The following is an 18,048-nucleotide window of genomic DNA, read 5'->3' as shown; positions in this document are numbered from 1 at the left end:
GCAGCAGAGGAGCAGGGGCTGCTGCCGGAGGAGCTGTCCAGCGTCACCCAGAGACTGTGGTCTGATGGAGGCGTCCAGGGCTGCTTCACACGCGCCAGGGAGTACCAGCTGAACGACTCTGCTGCCTAGTGAGTCTCTACTGTGTCTCTACTCTGTCTCTACTGTGTCTCTACTCTGTCTCTACCGTGTCTCTACCTGTCTCTACTGTCTCTACTCTGTCTCTACTGTCTCTACTGTCTCTACCCTGTCTCTACTGTCTCTACTCTGTCTCTACTATGTCTCTACTGTCTCTACTGTCTCTACTCTGTCTCTACTGTCTCTACTGTCTCTACTGTCTCTACTCTGTCTCTACTCTGTCTCTACTCTGTCTCTACTGTCTCTACTCTGTCTCTACTGTCTCTACTCTGTCTCTACTGTATCTACTGTCATCTACTATCTCTACTGTCTCTACTGTGTCTCTACTGTCTCTACTGTCTCTACTGTCTCTACTGTCTCTACTGTCTCTACTGTCTCTACTCTGTCTCTACTCTGTCTCTACTGTCTCTACTCTGTCTCTACTGTCTCTACTGTCTCTACTCTGTCTCTACTCTGTCTCTACTGTCTCTACTGTCTCTACTCTGTCTCTACTGTCTCTACTGTCTCTACTCTGTCTCTACTGTATCTACTGTCATCTACTATCTCTACTGTCTCTACTGTGTCTCTACTGTCTCTACTGTCTCTACTGTCTCTACTGTCTCTACTCTGTCTCTACTGTCTCTACTCTGTCTCTACTCTGTCTCTACTGTCTCTACTGTCTCTACTCTGTCTCTACTGTCTCTACTGTCTCTACTCTGTCTCTACTGTGTCTACTGTCTCTACTCTGTCTCTACTGTCTCTACTGTCTCTACTCTGTCTCTACTGTCTCTACTGTCTCTACTGTCTCTACCGTCTCTACCCTGTCTCTACTGTCTCTACTGTCTCTACTGTCTCTACTCTGTCTCTACTCTGTCTCTACTGTCTCTACTGTCTCTACCCTGTCTCTACTGTCTCTACTGTCTTTACTGTCTCTACTCTGTCTCTACTCTGTCTCTACTGTCTCTACTCTGTCTCTACTGTCTCTACTGTCTTTACCCTGTCTCTACTGTCTCTACTGTCTCTACTCTGTCTCTACTCTGTCTCTACTGTCTCTACTCTGTCTCTACTCTGTCTCTACTCTGTCTCTACTGTCTCTACTGTCTCTACTCTGTCTCTACTCTGTCTCTACTGTCTCTACTGTCTCTACTCTGTCTCTACTCTGTCTCTACTGTCTCTACTGTTTCTACTCTGTCTCTACTCTGTCTCTACTGTCTCTACTGTCTCTACCCTGTCTCTACTGTCTCTACTGTCTCTACTGTCTCTACTCTGTCTCTACTCTGTCTCTACTGTCTCTACTGTCTCTACTGTCTCTACTCTGTCTCTACTCTGTCTCTACTGTCTCTACTGTCTCTACTGTCTCTACTCTGTCTCTACTCTGTCTCTACTGTCTCTACTGTCTCTACCCTGTCTCTACTGTCTCTACTGTCTCTACTCTTTCTCTACTCTGTCTCTACTCTGTCTCTACTGTCTCTACTCTGTCTCTACTCTGTCTCTACTCTGTCTCTACTGTCTCTACTGTCTCTACTCTGTCTCTACTGTCTCTACTGTCTCTACCCTGTCTCTACTGTCTCTACTCTGTCTCTACTATGTCTCTACTGTCTCTACTGTCTCTACTCTGTCTCTACTGTCTCTACTGTCTCTACTCTGTCTCTACTCTGTCTCTACTGTCTCTACTGTCTCTACTGTCTCTACTCTGTCTCTACTCTGTCTCTACTGTCTCTACTGTCTCTACCCTGTCTCTACTGTCTCTACTGTCTCTACTCTGTCTCTACTGTCTCTACTGTCATCTACTATCTCTACTGTCTCTACTGTGTCTCTACTGTCTCTACTGTCTCTACTGTCTCTACTCTGTCTCTACTGTCTCTACTGTCTCTACTCTGTCTCTACTGTCTCTACTGTCTCTACTGTCTCTACTCTGTCTCTACTGTCTCTACTCTGTCTCTACTCTGTCTGTACTGTCTCTACTGCCTTTACTGTCTCTACTCTGTCTCTACTGTCTCTACTGTCTCTACTCTGTCTCTACTGTATCTACTGTCTCTACTGTATCTACTGTCATCTACTATCTCTACTGTCTCTACTGTGTCTCTACTGTCTCTACTGTCTCTACTCTGTCTCTACTGTCTCTACTCTGTCTCTACTCTGTCTCTACTCTGTCTCTACTCTGTCTCTACTGTCTCTACTGTCTCTACTCTGTCTCTACTGTCTCTACTGTCTCTACTCTGTCTCTACTGTGTCTACTGTCTCTACTCTGTCTCTACTGTCTCTACTCTGTCTCTACTGTCTCTACTGTCTCTACTGTCTCTACCGTCTCTACCCTGTCTCTACTGTCTCTACTGTCTCTACTGTCTCTACTCTGTCTCTACTCTGTCTCTACTGTCTCTACTGTCTCTACCCTGTCTCTACTGTCTCTACTGTCTTTGCTGTCTCTACTCTGTCTCTACTCTGTCTCTACTGTCTCTACTGTCTCTACTGTCTCTACTGTCTCTACTGTATCTACTGTCTCTACTGTCTCTACTCTGTCTCTACTCTGTCTCTACTGTCTCTACTGTCTCTACCCTGTCTCTACTGTCTCTACTGTCTTTGCTGTCTCTACTCTGTCTCTACTCTGTCTCTACTGTCTCTACTGTCTCTACTCTGTCTCTACTGTCTCTACTCTGTCTCTACTGTCTCTACTCTGTCTCTACTCTGTCTCTACTCTGTCTCTACTGTCTCTACTCTGTCTCTACTGTCTCTACTGTCTCTACTCTGTCTCTACTCTGTCTCTACTGTCTCTACTGTCTCTACTCTGTCTCTACTCTGTCTCTACTGTCTCTACTGTCTCTACTGTCTCTACTCTGTCTCTACTCTGTCTCTACTGTCTCTACTGTCTCTACTGTCTCTACTCTGTCTCTACTCTGTCTCTACTGTCTCTACTGTATCTACCCTGTATCTACTGTCTCTACTGTCTCTACTGTCTCTACTCTGTCTCTACTCTGTCTCTACTCTGTCTCTACTGTCTCTACTGTCTCTACTGTATCTACCCTGTCTCTACCCTGTCTCTACTGTCTCTACTCTGTCTCTACTGTCTCTACTGTCTCTACCTGTCTCTACTGTCTCTACTCTGTCTCTACTATGTCTCTACTGTCTCTACTCTGTCTCTACTGTCTCTACTCTGTCTCTACTGTCTCTACTGTCTCTACTCTGTCTCTACTCTGTCTCTACTGTCTCTACTGTCTCTACTCTGTCTCTACTGTCTCTACTGTCTCTACTCTGTCTCTACTGTCTCTACTGTCTCTACTGTCATCTACTATCTCTACTGTCTCTACTGTGTCTCTACCGTCTCTACTGTCTCTACTGTCTCTACTGTCTCTACTCTGTCTCTACTGTCTCTACTCTGTCTCTACTCTGTCTCTACTCTGTCTCTACTGTCTCTACTGTCTCTACTCTGTCTCTACTGTCTCTACTCTGTCTGTACTGTCTCTACTGTCTCTACTGTCTCTACTCTGTCTCTACTGTCTCTACTGTCTCTACTCTGTCTCTACTGTATCTACTGTCTCTACTGTATCTACTGTCTCTACTGTCTCTACTCTGTCTCTACTGTCTCTACTGTCTCTACTCTGTCTCTACTCTGTCTCTAATGTCTCTACTGTCTCTACTCTGTCTCTACCGTCTCTACTGTCTCTACTGTCTCTACTGTCTCTACTCTGTCTCTACTGTCTCTACTGTCTCTACTGTCTCTACTCTGTCTCTACTCTGTCTCTACTCTGTCTCTACTCTGTCTCTACTGTCTCTACTCTGTCTCTACTGTCTCTACTCTGTCTGTACTGTCTCTACTGTCTCTACTGTCTCTACTATGTCTCTACTGTCTCTACTGTCTCTACTCTGTCTCTACTGTCTCTACTCTGTCTCTACTGTCTCTACTGTCTCTACTGTCTCTACTCTGTCTCTACTGTCTCTACTGTCTCTACTCTGTCTCTACTGTATCTACTGTCTCTACTGTATCTACTGTCTCTACTGTCTCTACTCTGTCTCTACTGTCTCTACTGTCTCTACTCTGTCTCTACTGTCTCTACTGTCTCTACTCTGTCTCTACTGTCTCTACTGTCTCTACTGTCTCTACTCTGTCTCTACTCTGTCTCTACTCTGTCTCTAATGTCTCTACTCTGTCTCTACTGTCTCTACTGTCTCTACTCTGTCTCTACTGTCTCTACTGTCTCTACTGTCTCTACCCTGTCTCTACCCTGTCTCTACTGTCTCTACTCTGTCTCTACTGTCTCTACTGTCTCTACTGTCTCTACTCTGTCTCTACTGTCTCTACTCTGTCTCTACTGTCTCTACTGTCTCTACTCTGTCTCTACTGTCTCTACTGTCTCTACTGTCTCTACTGTCTCTACTGTCTCTACTGTATCTACTCTGTCTCTACTGTCTCTACTCTGTATCTACTGTCTCTACTGTCTCTACTGTCTCTACTCTGTCTCTACTGTCTCTACTGTCTCTACTGTCTCTACTCTGTCTCTACTGTCTCTACTCTGTCTCTACTCTGTCTCTACTCTGTCTCTACTGTCTCTACTCTGTCTCTACTGTCTCTACTCTGTCTGTACTGTCTCTACTGTCTCTACTGTCTCTACTATGTCTCTACTGTCTCTACTGTCTCTACTCTGTCTCTACTGTCTCTACTCTGTCTCTACTGTCTCTACTCTGTCTCTACTGTCTCTACTGTCTCTACTCTGTCTCTACTGTATCTACTGTATCTACTGTATCTACTGTCTCTACTGTCTCTACTCTGTCTCTACTGTCTCTACTGTCTCTACTCTGTCTCTACTGTCTCTACTGTCTCTACTCTGTCTCTACTGTCTCTACTGTCTCTACTCTGTCTCTACTCTGTCTCTACTCTGTCTCTAATGTCTCTACTCTGTCTCTACTGTCTCTACTGTCTCTACTCTGTCTCTACTGTCTCTACTGTCTCTACTGTCTCTACCCTGTCTCTACCCTGTCTCTACTGTCTCTACTCTGTCTCTACTGTCTCTACTGTCTCTACTGTCTCTACTCTGTCTCTACTGTCTCTACTCTGTCTCTACTGTCTCTACTGTCTCTACTCTGTCTCTACTGTCTCTACTGTCTCTACTGTCTCTACTGTCTCTACTGTCTCTACTGTCTCTACTGTATCTACTCTGTCTCTACTGTCTCTACTCTGTATCTACTGTCTCTACTGTCTCTACTGTCTCTACTCTCTATACTGTATCTACTGTCTCTACTGTCTCTACTGTCTCTACTCTGTCTATACTGTCTCTACTCTGTCTCTACTGTCTCTACTGTCTCTACTGTCTACTCTGTCTCTACTGTCTCTACTGTCTCTACTCTATATCTACTGTCTCTACTCTGTCTCTACTGTCTCTACTGTCTCTACTCTGTCTCTACTCTGTCTCTACTGTATCTACTGTCTCTACTGTATCTACTGTCTCTACCCTGTCTCTACTGTCTCTACTCTGTCTCTACTGTCTCTACTCTGTCTCTACTGTCTCTACTCTGTCTCTACTGTCTCTACTCTGTCTCTACTGTCTCTACTCTGTCTCTACTGTCTCTACTCTGTCTCTACTGTCTCTACTCTGTCTCTACCCTTGATAGATAGAAGCGCTGCTCCCTGATGGATGTGTTAGGGTTAGGGTTGGATAGAAGCGCTGCTCCCTGATGGATGTGTTAGGGTTAGGGTTGGATAGAAGCGCTGCTCCCTGATGGATGTGTTAGGGTTAGGGTTGGATAGAAGCGCTGCTCCCTGATGGATGTGTTAGGGTTAGGGTTGGATAGAAGCGCTGCTCCCTGATGGATGTGTTAGGGTTAGGGTTGGATAGAAGCGCTGCTCCCTGATGGATGTGTTAGGGTTACGGTTGGATATGACTGGAGGTGTTAGGGTTAGGGTTGGTTATGACTGGATGTGTGTCTCCGTCAGCTACCTGCAGGACATGGGGAGGATCGCCCAGCCAGACTACATCCCCACACAGCAGGACGTGCTGAGGACCCGAGTGAAGACCACCGGCATCGTGGAGACGCACTTCACCTTCAAGGACCTGCACTTCAAGTGAGAAGACCTCCTCTATACTGTGTCTCTCTCTACTCTCTTTCTCTCTCTACTCTCTCTACTCTCTCTACTCTACTCTCTCTCTCTACTCTCTCTCTTTCTCTCTCTACTCTCTTTCTCTATCTACTCTCTTTCTCTCTCTCTCTACTCTCTCTACTCTCTTTCTCTCTCTCTCTACTCTCTCTACTCTCTCTCTCTCTCTACTCTCTCTCTCTCTCTCTCTCTACTCTCTTTCTCTCTCTCTCTCTCTCTCTCTCTCTCTCTCTCGCTCTCTCTCTCTCTCTCTTTCTCTCTCTCTCTCTCTCTCTCTCTCTCTATCTATCTACTCTCTTTCTCTCTCTCTTTTAGGCCTGATATTTTATATTCTATAATCATATTTCAAATTGCATGTGTCCGGATGGCAGAATTCAGTGAGTACTGTATCTACAAAACCTTCTGTTTAATCATCTTCCCTTTATTCATTTGCTTAGATTTTTCAGGTCTGGTAAATTTTAGCATGGTGTTATTCACAGTTAAAAATAATAATAAAACAAGCCTAGTAACAGACACAGTATTTCTGACACTGGGAATACATTCCCTGAGATCCATAGATGTCCCTAGAATCAGATACCAAGAACATGCAAATGGACCATTTCAAAAAAAAGTTTGTAAATGTTTATTCTACGTTCTTATGGAATGAATGAGATTTTAAAAAAAAATTATTAAATCTTTATTTTTCTTTTTTTGAGTTAATTTTCATAACGCGATAATTTGTTGTTTAATTAATCTAATTAATGTGATAAACTGACAGCCCTAATAAAAAGCCCTTCTTGCTTTGTCTCTCAGGTCGTTCACAGCTTGGTTGAAGTTCCCTGTAGCACTGATGTTTAGGCCGAGATATGTGTAGTTTTTTGTGTGTTCTAGGGCAATTGTGTCTAGGAGGAATTTGTGTTTGTGTTGTTGTAGGCGGCGCCTTTTTTGGAATATCATAACTTTAGTTTTGGTTAGATTTACTGTCTGGGAGAATTTGTGCAGAAGGTCAAGGTGCTGCTGTAGCCCTTCTTTTGTTGGGGACAGCAGCACCAGATCATCTGCAAACAGTAGGCATTTGACTTCTGTGTCTGCTAGGGGGATGCCAGGTGCTGCAGCTTGTTCCAATGTTTTTGCCAGTTCATTTATGTATATGCAGCAAGCAGGAGAAAAAACAACCAGGTGCTCAAAAGGGAGAACTTGGTTAGCTCAGTTCAATATAGGTTAAGGTGCTCTTGGATCACCGGGAATGCAGAGTTCAGAGAAGAGAGTTGATCCAGGCACTCAAAAAGATGTAAAATCCAGAGGGAAGATGGTTAAAAGGCCTTTATTAAAGGTGGCTAAGTCATTTAAAATCTAATCAACATGTTTCGACCATAGCGGTCTTCATCAGGATTAGAGTAAAATGTACAAACACATCACCCCCTTACATACCCACAGGTGAGTGTCAGGTGAAACAATCAAGCAATAAACACCAAATGATTGAACCGAGTGATGATTGGAAGGCACACGCAAGGGCGGAGCCATCAATCAGTGACAGTGTAGAAAAATAAAAAATATATATCAAACAGGCTATAAGTATAAGCATAGATAAATAATCAGTAAGCAATATACAGAAAAATATAATAGCCTATGTAGCCTATGTAAGGTACAAAGAATACACACAATACAATGGCAATAATCATATAGGATAGAAATCAAAGATAACACATGAAGTCAATATCCTCATTTAGCCCAGGGGCATTAAGAGCGTCAAGGCTATGAATCCAGAATGTTTCCCTCTGATTGAGTTTGCGGATGCGGTCTCCGCCCCTAATAAGAGGTTTGATACTGTATGTTCAATGCCCACAATTTTCAGTATAGAATCGTTATTGTTGTGTACTTCTGTGAAATGTCTGGCTATGGGATAAACATGATTTTTGGTTCTGATGGCGTATTTGTGTTCAGCTAAACGATCCCGCAGACGCCGCTTGGTACGACCTACATAGAAGATGCCAGGACAAGTACATGACAAGCGATAAATGACATGAGTGGTATTACAGTTAATAAAGTCATTAATCTTGTATGATCGCTGAGATTTAAAGTCAGTGAATGTCTTGGTTTGTATGACGTTGACACAGTGTGGACAATTCATACATTTGTAGGTTCCAATAGGTCTCCTAAGCCAAGACTCCTTAGTCGCGGGAGGAAGGTAGCTATGAACTAATTTGTCTCTTAATGTTGGAGCACGTCTGAAAGAAAAAACTGGAGGTTGAGGGAACACTTGTCTGAGAGTGGGGTCACTATCAATAATGGGCCAGTTCGCATTAATGATGCGCTTAACGTGTCCCGCTGCTGTGCTATATTGGGTCACAAAGAAGGGGCGGGACTGAGACTCGTTCCGTCGTCTACTTTTCTTGAGCAAATCAGACCTATTAAGTGTCTGTGCCTTATTACGTGCCCTTGCCACTACATCTGGATTATACGATCGATTTTCAAATCTGGTAGTCATATCAGCAGCCTGTTGATGAAACTCACTATCACTATCACAAATACGACGTAAACGTTGAAATTGACCAAAAGGAATGTTGTCGATCATGTGAGGGGGATGGAAAGAGTCAGCTCTCAAGAGGGTGTTACGTGAAGTTTTCTTTCTAAAAATGGTGGTGTGTAATTTACCAAATATATCTTTTGAGATAGTAAGATCTAGAAAGTCAATAGTTGTTAAAGAATATTCTATGGACAGACAGATATTGTTATTTAAAGAGTTGAGATAACTATGAAAAGCCAACAGTTCAGATTCATTGCCATCAAAAATAAATAATAGATCGTCAATATACCGGCCATACCAGGTGATATTGTGATACCAAGGATTGATAAGGTTGAGCACATACAACTTTTCCCAAAGGCCTAAAAAGAGACAAGCATAATTAGGAGAAAAACAAGAGCCCATAGGGACACCCATAACTTGTTTGTAAAACCCATCTGTGAACATAAACACATTGTTATGGATAATCCATCTGGTCAAGTCAACAAGAAACTTGGTAGGGGCAAAGCATCTCCTCTATCAGATAAAAAGTGTGTCAATGCTGTAAGACCTTCCTCATGATCTATGTTCGTATACAGACTTTCAACATCCATAGTTACTAAATAATGAGATTCTAATTTGGTAAGGTTAGCTAACCTATTGAGAACATCCGTAGTATCTTCAATAAAAGAAGGGAGTTGCTTAACATACGGTTTAATGAAGAAATCAATCAATTTAGAAGCTGGTTCTGTAAGGGTACCGTTACCAGATATAATAGGACGACCAGGAGGGTTGTCAAAGGGTTCCTTGTGTATTTTAGGAAGTAAATAGAAAGACGCTAAAGCAGGATGTTCGACCAATAAAAACTTAAGATCCTTATCAGAAATCCAATTAGCCTCCTTAGCATGGTTAAGTATTGTATGAAATTGTAATTTCATATCAGATAAGGGGCTCCTAGTAAGTTTGACATAGTACTTTGAGTCTAATTGGTGTATGGCCTCTGAGATATATTGGTCTTTAGAAAAAACCACAGTAGCACCCCCTTTGTCAGCAGGTCGAATGATAATATCGTCACGTTTAGCCAGTTCATCAAGAGCAGTTCGTTCCTTATAAGTCAAATTACATTTGCGCACAGATTGCAGAGTAGTACTACTGAAAAGTTTATTAATCTCATGGTCAACTTTCCTAGTAAAGGCTATGAGACTAGGGTTCGACACAATAGGAGCAAAATTAGACTTGGGTCTAAATAATGGAAGAGAGTCAGGCATAGTTTCAGAGTCACTGATAAGGGCCGGCACAGCGTCCGTTTCGAGATCCGGCTGGGAAGCAGTGCGGGGATACTCATGTGTGTGTCCAGATTGATGGTGATACCAGGTCTTAAGATGTAAGTTACGATAAAATCGAAATAAATCGACTCTGGTGTTGAAAAGACTGGTGTTATATGTAGGAGCAAAAGATGTACCTTTGGACAGAACTGACAACTGTTCGTTACTGATGTTGATACCGGAGAGATTGACTACCGTGGATACCGTTTCCTCGGTTGGTTCCTCAGTGCCGACGGTCTGCGATGAGCGGGCTGAGCGGGCTGAGCTTCCTCTTCCACGGCGTGTCTTCCGTAGTTGATGGTTCTGGTAGGTGGTAGAGGAGGAAAGTCGCCCCCTAAAAAATTGTCCTGTTCCGTGGAGAGGCTGGAGCTCCTCTCATCCTTGCTGCTGGCAAGACCGAACGAGACCCTCCTGGAGCGTCGCTGTTGATCGGATGGCCAGGGTCTGGAAGGACGGGGTGTGCGTGGAGGACGATCCCAGCGATACACCTGACCTTGTTGGTAGTCCTCTAGATCCCTTTTGAATTTGCGCACCTTGAGTTCTTTGATGGTAACCTCAAGTTTGAGGATCTCGTCCTTGATCTTCTGCTGGAAAGGAATCTGTAGCTCCGATGACATAGGGAGTTTAGATTCAATGTCCGTGATCTTGGTTCTGAGGTCATCTCGTTGTTTCTTGCCGTCCTCAATTAATAAAAGCATTAAATCCATGGAACACTTGTTCAGGATAGCTTTCCATTTTTCCTTGAAAGCCACGTCATCATTAGAAGAGGAAGGGAACTTGGCGATGCGTAATCCTCTCGGGATGCGTCCCTCCCTCCAGTAGTCGGATAGTGACACAATGTGCCACTTTAACTTCATATCCTTTTCTAAAAGTTTGTGCAACTCGTATTCAGTCTTTTCTAAATCAATTGGTGTATCAACATCACCGGGGTGCAAGAGAGAGTCAGTGACAATGATTTTCTTTCCCTCCTCATTGGAGTATGAATAGTATTGCATGATGAAAAATGATGCAAAAATAGAATGAAATATTCCCAAACGCTAGAAAAAGCGGAGCAACGAACTTGGTTGAGGACAGTTCCCAGATCTGTCACACGATATGCAGCAAGCAGGAGAAAAAACAACCAGGTGCTCAAAAGGGAGAACTTGGTTAGCTCAGTTCAATATAGGTTAATAAACTTTTCAGTAGTACTACTCTGCAATCTGTGCGCAAATGTAATTTGACTTATAAGGAACGAACTGCTCTTGATGAACTGGCTAAACGTGACGATATTATCATTCGACCTGCTGACAAAGGGGGTGCTACTGTGGTTCTTTCTAAAGACCAATATATCTCAGAGGCCATACGCCAATTAGACTCAAAGTACTATGTCAAACTTACTAGGAGCCCCTTATCTGATATGAAATTACAATTGCATACAATACTTAACCATGCTAAGGAGGCTAATTGGATTTCTGATAAGGATCTTAAGTTTTTATTGGTCGAACATCCTGCTTTAGCGTCTTTCTATTTACTTCCTAAAATACACAAGGAACCCTTTGACAACCCTCCTGGTCGTCCTATTATATCTGGTAACGGTACCCTTACAGAACCAGCTTCTAAATGTATTGATTTCTTCATTAAACCATATGTTAAGCAACTCCCTTCTTTTATTGAAGATACTACAGATGTTCTCAATAGGTTAGCTAACCTTACCAAATTAGAATCTCATTATTTAGTAACTATGGATGTTGAAAGTCTGTATACGAACATAGATCATGAGGAAGGTCTTACAGCATTGACACACTTTTTATCTGATAGAGGAGATGCTTTGCCCCTACCAAGTTTCTTGTTGACTTGACCAGATGGATTATCCATAACAATGTGTTTATGTTCACAGATGGGTTTTACAAACAAGTTATGGGTGTCCCTATGGGCTCTTGTTTTTCTCCTAATTATGCTTGTCTCTTTTTAGGCCTTTGGGAAAAGTTGTATGTGCTCAACCCTATCAATCCTTGGTATCACAATATCACCTGGTATGGCCGGTATATTGACGATCTATTATTTATTTTTGATGGCAATGAATCTGAACTGTTGGCTTTTCATAGTTATCTCAACTCTTTAAATAACAATATCCGTCTGTCCATAGAATATTCTTTAACAACTATTGACTTTCTAGATCTTACTATCTCAAAAGATATATTTGGTAAATTACACACCACCATTTTTAGAAAGAAAACTTCACGTAACACCCTCTTGAGAGCTGACTCTTTCCATCCCCCTCACATGATCGACAACATTCCTTTTGGTCAATTTCAACGTTTACGTCGTATTTGTGATAGTGATAGTGAGTTTCATCAACAGGCTGCTGATATGACTACCAGATTTGAAAATCGATCGTATAATCCAGATGTAGTGGCAAGGGCACGTAATAAGGCACAGACACTTAATAGGTCTGATTTGCTCAAGAAAAGTAGACGGCGGAACGAGTCTCAGTCCCGCCCCTTCTTTGTGACCCAATATAGCACAGCAGCGGGACACGTTAAGCGCATCATTAATGCGAACTGGCCCATTATTGATAGTGACCCCACTCTCAGACAAGTGTTCCCTCAACCTCCAGTTTTTTCTTTCAGACGTGCTCCAACATTAAGAGACAAATTAGTTCATAGCTACCTTCCTCCCGCGACTAAGGAGTCTTGGCTTAGGAGACCTATTGGAACCTACAAATGTATGAATTGTCCACACTGTGTCAACGTCATACAAACCAAGACATTCACTGACTTTAAATCTCAGCGATCATACAAGATTAATGACTTTATTAACTGTAATACCACTCATGTCATTTATCGCTTGTCATGTACTTGTCCTGGCATCTTCTATGTAGGTCGTACCAAGCGGCGTCTGCGGGATCGTTTAGCTGAACACAAATACGCCATCAGAACCAAAAATCATGTTTATCCCATAGCCAGACATTTCACAGAAGTACACAACAATAACGATTCTATACTGAAAATTGTGGGCATTGAACATATCAAACCTCTTATTAGGGGCGGAGACCACATCCGCAAACTCAATCAGAGGGAAACATTCTGGATTCATAGCCTTGACGCTCTTAATGCCCCTGGGCTAAATGAGGATATTGACTTCATGTGTTATCTTTGATTTCTATCCTATATGTTTATTGCCATTGTATTGTGTGTATTCTTTGTACCTTACATAGGCTACATAGGCTATTATATTTTTCTGTATATTGCTTACTGATTATTTATCTATGCTTATACTTATAGCCTGTTTGATATATATTTTTTATTTTTCTACACTGTCACTGATTGATGGCTCCGCCCTTGCGTGTGCCTTCCAATCATCACTCGGTTCAATCATTTGATGTTTATTGCTTGATTGTTTCACCTGACACTCACCTGTGGGTATGTAAGGGGGTGATGTGTTTGTACATTTTACTCTAATCCTGATGAAGACCGCTATGGTCGAAACATGTTGATTAGATTTTAAATGACTTAGCCACCTTTAATAAAGGCCTTTTAACCATCTTCCCTCTGGATTTTACATCTTTTTGAGTGCCTGGATCGACTCTCTTCTCTGAACTCATTTATGTATATGTTGAAGAGGGTTGGACTCAAACTGCACCCCTGTCTAACCCCACGGCGTTGAGGGAAGAAGTATGTGTGTTTTCCCTCAACCCTCACAGCACATGTGTTGTTGGTGTACATTGACTTTATGAGGTTGTAGGTTTTCCCTCCAATGTCACTATCTAACAGTTTGTACAGCAGACCCTCGTGCCAAATTGAGTCTAATGCTTTTTGGAAATCAACGAAACAGGAGTATACTTTGCTTTTATTTTTATTTATTTGGTTGTCGATTAGGGTGCTGAGGGTGAGAATGTGGTCTGTTGTACGGTGATTTGGTAGGAAGCCAATCTGTGATTTGCTCAAGGTATTGTTGTTTGTGAGGAAATGTATGAGTCTGTGGTTAATGATCATACAGAGGATTTTTCCAAGGTTGCTGTTGACACAGATCCCACGGTAATTGTTTGGGTCATATTTGTCTCCCTTTTTGTGGAGCGGTGTTATGAGTCCTTGGTTCCAGATATTGGGGAAGATCCCGGAGCTAAGGACAATGTTAAGGAGTTTTAGTATAGCCAATTGGAATTTGGAGTCTGTGAATATGATCATTTCATTTAGGATACAATCCGCTCTTCTCGGTTTTAAGTGATTTTATTTTGTCCTGTAGTTCTTGTAGTGTAATTGGGGAGTCTAGCGGGTTCTGGTAGTCTTTTATGGTCGACTCTAGGCTTTGTAGTTTATCTTGTTTTTGCTGTTCATTATTTTCTCCCTCCCTCCCTCCCTCCCTCCCTCCCTCTCTCTCCCTCCCTCTCTCTTATCTCTCTTTTATCTCTCTCTTATCTCTCTCTTCATACGCGGCTCTGGAAAGTCTGGGGAAACGACCTGAACCTGATAGATTCCAGGTTTTGAAAAGTTTAGAAGTTACAGTGAAAAGTCTGGAAAGATATATACCACTAATATTTATGTCTACACCCTCGCCAGATCAAGAGTATGGTAGTCTACACCCTCCCCAGACAGACAGTATGGTAGTCTACACCCTCCCCAGACAGACAGTATGGTAGTCTACACCCTCCCCAGACAGACAGTAGGGTAGTCTACACCCTCGCCAGATCAAGAGTATGGTAGTCTACACCCTCCCCAGACAGACAGTATGGTAGTCTACACCCTCCCCAGACAGACAGTATGGTAGTCTACACCCTCCCCAGACAGACAGTAGGGTAGTCTACACCCTCCCCAGACTGACAGTATGGTAGTCTCCACCCTCTCCAGACAGACAGTATGGTAGTCTACACCCTCCCCAGACTGACAGTAAGGTAGTCTACACCCTCCCCAGACTGACAGTAAGGTAGTCTACACCCTCCCCAGACTGACAGTAGGGTAGTCTACACCCTCCCCAGACAGACAGTAAGGTAGTCTACACCCTCCCCAGACTGACAGTAGGGTAGTCTACACCCTCCCCAGACTGACAGTAGGGTAGTCTACACCCTCCCCAGACTGACGGGTAGTCTACACCCTCCAGACTGACAGGTAGTCTACACCCTCCCCAGACAGTAAGATAGTCTACACCCTCCCCAGACAGTAAGATAGTCTACACCCTCCCCAGACAGTAAGATAGTCTACACCCTCCCCAGACAGTAGGGTAGTCTACACCCTCCCCAGACTGACAGTAAGATAGTCTACACCCTCCCCAGACAGTAGGGTAGTCTACACCCTCCCCAGACTGACAGTAAGGTAGTCTACACCCTCCCCAGAACAGTAGGGTAGTCTACACCCTCCCCAGACTGACAGTAAGGTAGTCTACACCCTCCCCAGACCAACAGTAAGGTAGTCTCCACCCTCCCCAGACTGACAGTAAGGTAGTCTACACCCTCCCCAGACTGACAGTAGGGTAGTCTACACCCTCCCCAGACTGACAGTAAGGTAGTCTACACCCTCCCCAGACAGACAGTAAGGTAGTCTACACCCTCCCCAGACCAACAGTAAGGTAGTCTACACCCTCCCCAGACTGACAGTAAGGTAGTCTACACCCTCCCCAGACTGACAGTAGGGTAGTCTACACCCTCCCCAGACTGACAGTAAGGTAGTCTACACCCTCCCCAGACTGACAGTAGGGTAGTCTACACCCTCCCCAGACAGACAGTAAGGTAGTCTACACCCTCCAGACCGACAGTAGGGTAGTCTACACCCTCCCAAGACTGACAGTAAGGTAGTCTACACCCTCCCCAGCCAGACAGTAAGGTAGTCTACACCCTCCCCAGACAGTAAGGTAGTCTACACCCTCCCCAGACTGACAGTAAGTTAGTCTACACCCTCCCCAGACTGACAGTAAGGTAGTCTACACCCTCCCCAGCCAGACAGTAAGGTAGTCTACACCCTCCCCAGACTGACAGTAAGGTAGTCTACACCCTCCCCAGACTAACAGTAAGGTAGTCTACACCCTCCCCAGACTGACAGTAAGGTAGTCTACACCCTCCCCAGCCAGACAGTAAGGTAGTCTACACCCTCCCCAGACTGACAGTAAGGTAGTCTACACCCTCCCCAGACTGACAGTAAGGTAGTCTACACCCTCCCCAGACTAACAGTAAGGTAGTCTACACCCTCCCCAGACTGACAGTAAGGTAGTCTACACCCTCCCCAGACCAACAGTAGGGTAGTCTACACCCTCCCCAGACTGACAGTAGGGTAGTCTACACCCTCCCCAGACTGACATTAGGGTAGTCTACACCCTCCCCAGACTGACAGTAGGGTGGTCTACACCCTCCCCAGACTGACAGTAAGGTAGTCTACACCCTCCCCAGACTGACAGTAGGGTAGTCTACACCCTCCCCAGACTGACAGTAAGGTAGTCTACACCCTCCCCAGACTGACAGTAAGGTAGTCTACACCCTCCCCAGACCAACAGTAAGGTAGTCTACACCCTCCCCAGACTGACAGTAAGGTAGTCTACACCCTCCCCAGACAGTAAGGTAGTCTACACCCTCCCCAGACTGACAGTAGGGTAGTCTACACCCTCCCCAGACTGACAGTAGGGTAGTCTACACCCTCCCCAGACTGACAGTAAGGTAGTCTACACACCCTCCCCAGACCAACAGTAAGGTAGTCTACACCCTCCCCAGACTGACAGTAAGGTAGTCTACACCCTCCAGACTGACAGTAAGGTAGTCTACACCCTCCCCAGACTGACAGTAGGGTAGTCTACACCCTCCCCAGACTGACAGTAAGGTAGTCTACACCCTCCCCAGACTGACAGTAAGGTAGTCTACACCCTCCAGACTGACAGTAGGGTAGTCTACAGCCTCCCCAGACTGACAGTAAGGTAGTCTACACCCTCCCCAGACTGACAGTAAGGTAGTCTACACCCTCCCCAGACCGACAGTAAGGTAGTCTACACCCTCCCCAGACTGACAGTAAGGTAGTCTACACCCTCCCCAGACCGACAGTAAGGTAGTCTACACCCTCTCCAGACCGACAGTAAGGTAGTCTACACCCACGCCAGACGTGTGAATATTAAAGGCAACCAACTTGTGTTCAGCCTTGCGTTCAGCGTTTCTCTGATTGGCCACACGGCCACGTGACCGCGCTGCCGCGCGACAGAGAGTTGCGCCGCTTCCCAATGACTTGTTTTGTTTACATCAGGGTGAACGCTGTTGTATTCGCAAATATGAGAGCCAGCTTATGTAATTGGTTTGTCATGACAAAACAATAAAAATCGCTACTTTACATCAGGGTGAACGCTGTTAGTAACGCTGCCACCACCCACTTCAATGACAGAGCTCTCATATTTGCGAATGCATAAACTATATCTTAAATTATGGCTATGTGTCTAATATGGCTGTCGTGAAGTCATTGATAAGCGACAGCCATATTAGACACATAGCCATAATTTAAGATATAGTTTATGCATTCGCAAAATATGAGAGCTCTGTCATTGAAGGGCTTCTAGTACAACGGAGCACGGCCGCTGCTGCTGCTAGAGCTGGACCGAGTCAAGCCGGCGGCGGCGCGCGGAAGCCGGGGACAAACCACCGCATCGCCCCGCTGGCGCTTCAGCAAGCAGCCTCCACTGATGTACAGTGACGAGTGAATCTGGTAGTGCGTTGGTTTATGACGTTAAAAACGCGAAATAACGCATAACGTTACAGCTTACAGTTCCACACTGATGTACAGTGACACCCAGAGTTTCTAGTTACAGTAGTGACGCGTGAATCGAGATAGTCCTAACACTGTAACAAACAGTGTTTATTATTAAGAGTCAGATAGTCCTAACAGTGTTTATCATTAAGAGTGAGATAGTCCTAACAGTGTTTATTATTAAGAGTCAGACAGCACTAACAGTGTTTATTATTAAGAGTCAGATAGTCCTAACAGTGTTTATTATTAAGAGTCCTAACAGTGTTTATTATTAATTAACGTCATAAACGAACTACCAGATTTATTTTGCACCAGGGAACTTGAAGGTTCCTGCCGCACTCGCGGCAAAAG

General features: G+C 44.2%; 1 protein-coding gene across 1 annotated transcript in view; it reads left to right on the top strand.

Moving 5' to 3' along the window:
• Positions 1-18,048, top strand: part of LOC311248045 (guanine nucleotide-binding protein G(i) subunit alpha-2) — a gene marked incomplete at its 5' end in the record, with an annotated part of 60,020 nt that overhangs the window by 25,375 nt on the left and 16,597 nt on the right. The window contains 2 exons of the mRNA XM_084339007.1: positions 5-128; positions 6,041-6,169. Of these exons, the coding sequence (XP_084195133.1) occupies positions 5-128; positions 6,041-6,169 (253 nt within the window). The remainder of the gene's footprint in view (positions 1-4; positions 129-6,040; positions 6,170-18,048) is intronic.

This window comes from Notolepis coatsorum (genome assembly GCF_963971535.1).
Source record: "Notolepis coatsorum genome assembly, contig: SCAFFOLD_291, whole genome shotgun sequence".
Taxonomy (NCBI): Eukaryota; Metazoa; Chordata; class Actinopteri; order Aulopiformes; family Paralepididae; genus Notolepis; species Notolepis coatsorum.
The sequence above is the reverse complement of the archived record's forward strand: the minus strand, read 5'-3'. Positions and strand labels throughout refer to the sequence as shown.